Source organism: Cynoglossus semilaevis, chromosome W, assembly GCF_000523025.1.
Source record: "Cynoglossus semilaevis isolate Cse_v1.0 chromosome W, Cse_v1.0, whole genome shotgun sequence".
NCBI lineage: Eukaryota > Metazoa > Chordata > Actinopteri > Pleuronectiformes > Cynoglossidae > Cynoglossus > Cynoglossus semilaevis.
Genome location: NC_024327.1, coordinates 1,152,389 through 1,156,252, shown reverse-complemented (window position 1 = coordinate 1,156,252; position 3,864 = coordinate 1,152,389). Strand labels below are relative to the sequence as shown.

At 39.9% G+C, this 3,864-nt stretch overlaps 1 protein-coding gene across 1 annotated transcript in view; it reads right to left on the bottom strand.

Moving 5' to 3' along the window:
- Positions 1 to 1,728: 1,728 nt before the first annotated feature.
- The window catches only part of LOC103396895 (kremen protein 1-like), a 19,137-nt gene continuing 17,001 nt past the window's right edge, over positions 1,729 to 3,864 (bottom strand). Inside the window, exon 6 of the mRNA XM_025052671.1 lies at positions 1,729 to 2,933. Within this exon, the coding sequence (XP_024908439.1) occupies positions 2,774 to 2,933 (160 nt within the window). The 3' untranslated portion in view covers positions 1,729 to 2,773. The remainder of the gene's footprint in view (positions 2,934 to 3,864) is intronic.

Here is a 3,864-nt window from a genome sequence, read left to right as displayed (position 1 = left end):
ATCTTCCAACACAAACACTCCGAATAAAGTAATCCATTCAGCTAGGAGTGTATGGTGGGGTTTTCTGTGACTCTTTGAATCTAAAAATAAACAAAACTCCACTTTCACTGTTGTCAGGTTTTATTTATTTTTCCTTTATTACTTTGTTTGAATTTTTTTCACTTTATTTCTGTGGGTTTATATGTACAATATTCTGGAATCGGCCTATAAACTAAATCTTTTACTGTATTTTCTTCCTCCTTTCCTGAAGTGCAAGTGTTTTTACAGGTAGGGGAAAATGTTTATGAGTTGACACACAAGGTGGCAGTATAACATCTCAAAGGTGTACGTTTAAGACAGAAATTGAGTTTTCGTCTCCTTAATACAGAGACATAAGGCTAAAGTATATGTTGTTGTTGTTTTGTTTTTTTAATTCGTAGTTTGTGGTTTTAATATGTATCCTCGCTGTAGTAAGGGTTTGGTCTCAGCACTGTTGGAACTCTGAAGCCTCTACCGCTAGCTTTCCTGTTTTCAAACAGCCAAGAGCTACGACAAGTTAGCTTTACATTAGCATATCTTGCTAAGTAAGCAGTGATTAACGCGTCTGTCACGAGGTGCATTTGTCGTCCAATGGGAAATCAATATTTACAAACGTAAGTAGAACCTGTTCCTGTTGGCTGTGGAATAAAACAGGATATTTAAACTGTATTATTATTATTAGAACAGGAAGAGAGCGCCACATGCTCCGTGTTGACAAACAAAAGCTATATTCTCGTACTTAAACACGGACACGGACTTAAAAATCATCTGGTTTTTAAGGAGTGTTTATAAATTTAACTCTGCTGCTGTTTTGAGTGTGAAATTATTATATGTATTTTTTTTTTATTTTGGTGTCAAGTGCTGGAGTGAGGAAGACAAACAGATTAAAATACATCATTTTTAAGTGCATTCATTTCTGTTTGTTCTTTAATTACATTTTTTGGGGGAGTCCAGACTGACATCCAGTTCCTGATTAGAAAACGTCAGTTACTCTACCAATGACTCACTGGTAGATGCTGACCTTTCGTAAGTACTTTAAATGTCTCACAAAAAAAAAACAAAAAAAAAACAAGAAACTGCTTGTGCATAGTACCGATGATGAGTGGTTTTGGTTGTGTTTGTGTCTGGGTGCACTGTTGGAGTCAAGGTGAAGAGTCCAGGATTTAGGACGTGGGACATCCTGTGATTTTAGACCGTTTATGTGCTGTTGTTTAAAGAGACGATAAAAAGTACTCTGGGGGGCCGAGGGTGGGGGGGTTGGGTTGGTCTGATGTAGACGCAGAATGAATGAAAAAAACAGACATAAATATCATCATTCCCCCATGATGAATTACATAATGTACAACAATACCACCTCCCGTGAATTAAAAAGAAAATATAAAAAAAGTGAACAATATGTTCAGTAAATGTTCAACACTACACATAAGAGCATAGACTCTTTTTGTTTAGAAACAAATATTTTCTCTCAAAGCCTTTGTTACTACATAATGTGAAAAAAAAGATTTTTCACTTTAAAAAAAAAACAAAAATCATCATTAATCAAAAATGTTAACAGTCCAGTTTGGAGAGGTGTTTGGTTGAGTGTACTATGGTTCAAAAGTCTAAAGGTTCAACGCTTTATATCACTGTACAAGATATGGCACCGTTCATGTTCCTTCTTGTGTTGAAGTGGCAGAACTCCCAGTTTGGATTCAGACTGTTTACATGCACTTTTTTTTTAAACAAGTGCAGAGATTTGTGAAGGACCTCAGTCTACTTCATGAAAGAAACAGATGTGAGGAATCTGAGATGAGGGAAGAGGTGGATCCATAAGGCACTTGAACACCATCAAACCAGAAAAGTCTCCCACCCACAAACGAGCCGAGGGGAGTCCTCAGATCTTCCCTAGTCTCCCTAAATGGCAGTTAGTCTGCAAACTGCTGCCCCCCCTCCCCTCGCCAAGCTCCATCTCTCCACCCAAATCCACATAAGTACCCAGCAAAAGTGTAGGCAGGCGCAATCTCTGTCTCTCTGATCTTTTTTTATTTTACGGTGGGTGATTTGATTCCAAAGTGCTGCGATGTTTAATTTCTCTAAGACTTTTCCATGTCCCGTGGACTCTCCTCGGAAAAGCACAACAAAAATAACGGCAGCACTTTTTCAAACGTCAGGGAGTCAGGAAGACATCAGTGAACATCTGTGTGTGTGTATGTGTGTATGGGATGACTGAGGCTGTAAAAAAAAAAGTTTCAGCACAGTGTAAAACATCTTCGTCTCTCTGTATCTTTATCTCGTCCTTCAGCCTGGTGATGACTCTGACACAGCAGGACACAGGTGATGAAGCTCGTTTTTTTTTTCCCTTCCTCCTACTCCTGCAGTCTGACTGCGGTGTGCTGATTGTTAGGGACGACTGAAGTGCGGCCTCAGTGAGCAGCGGACGTCGTCTGCATCTTTGAGGCCGTCTCGTGTCTTTGTAAGAGCTGCAAATTTTTTCATTTGTCACATGTTTTATCCCACACTCTTTGCCACTCGCAGCTCCTCTCTGCCTGTGTCAAGGGCAGAGCTCGGCCCTTTTTTGTCCATGGGCCTTTAAGTAGCAGTCACTCAGTCCTTATCTTGAGCCACATTGCTGTTGGCTTTTTAAGCTTGGTGCCTCGGTGATAGAGTTTTATCGTCTTAGGGCCTGGCACCTGAAAGCCCCTGTACCACTTGGCCTTGTACAGAAAAGTTGTGGGTGACCGTGGCATTTGGTGTGTGGAAGGATGTTGTAATGATGCTAGTTGCCCACCAGGGGGCTGAGGTCTCCCTGGTGGTTCTTTAGTTTTTTCTTGAAAAGGGAGATAGTGGAGGGACGGTACTGGATGATCCAGGGCTCGGACGAGGTCGTGTTCTGGCTGCAGATGTCTGAACTGCTGACTGTCGAGATGTTGGGAGATCTTTGAGAGAGAAGAGTCGGAGTGAGCATCATCATCATCATCATCAACAACATGTGTATCAGTGGAACAACTGTATTTGTACACACTTGTGTCTGTGTAATATTTTTATGGTGTACAATTTTATTTTTATTATATTTATTATTATTTATTTTATTTTCCACATTTTTATTTCCTGTGTAACATTTGTGTACAATGTGTTATATTTACCAATTATGGCAGCAAGATTAGCACGACACCACACGCACCACACGCACATATATACAGTATATATACATAGCCTGCTGACTGACACTTTAATAGCTGCTGCTGTGTTAGTTTCTGCTGAAATCATTTGTATAAAATAAAATAAAATAAAATAAAATAAAATAAAATAAAATAAAATAAAATAAAATAAAATAAAATAAAATAAAATAAAATGTGAATTCATCTTTTAGTGCCAGCGACACACTAGAAAGTCAACTCAATGATGCACCAACTGTATTCTTCTTTTTCTTTCGGCTTTGTCCCTTTTTCAGGGGTTGCCACAGCGAATCATTGTTTTCCATCTCTCCCTGTTCTCTGCATCTTCTACTCTGACTCCAACTATCTGCATGTCCTCCCTCACTGCATCGATATATCTCCTCTTTGGCCTTCTTCTTTTTCTCCTACCTGGTAGCTCCATCTCTAACATTCTTCTACCAATGTATCCACTGTACCTCCTCTGCACATGTCCAAACCATCTCAATCTGGCTTCTCTAGCTTTTTCTCCAAACCTTCCTGTCTGTGTTGTCCCTCTAATGACCTCATTCCTGATCCTGTCCATTCTTGTCACTCCTAAAGAGAATCTTAGCATCTTTAACTCTGCCATCTCCAGCTCCGCCTCCTGTCTTCTGCCTATTGCTACTGTCTCTAAACCATACATCATGGCTGGTCTCACCACCGTCCTGTAAAC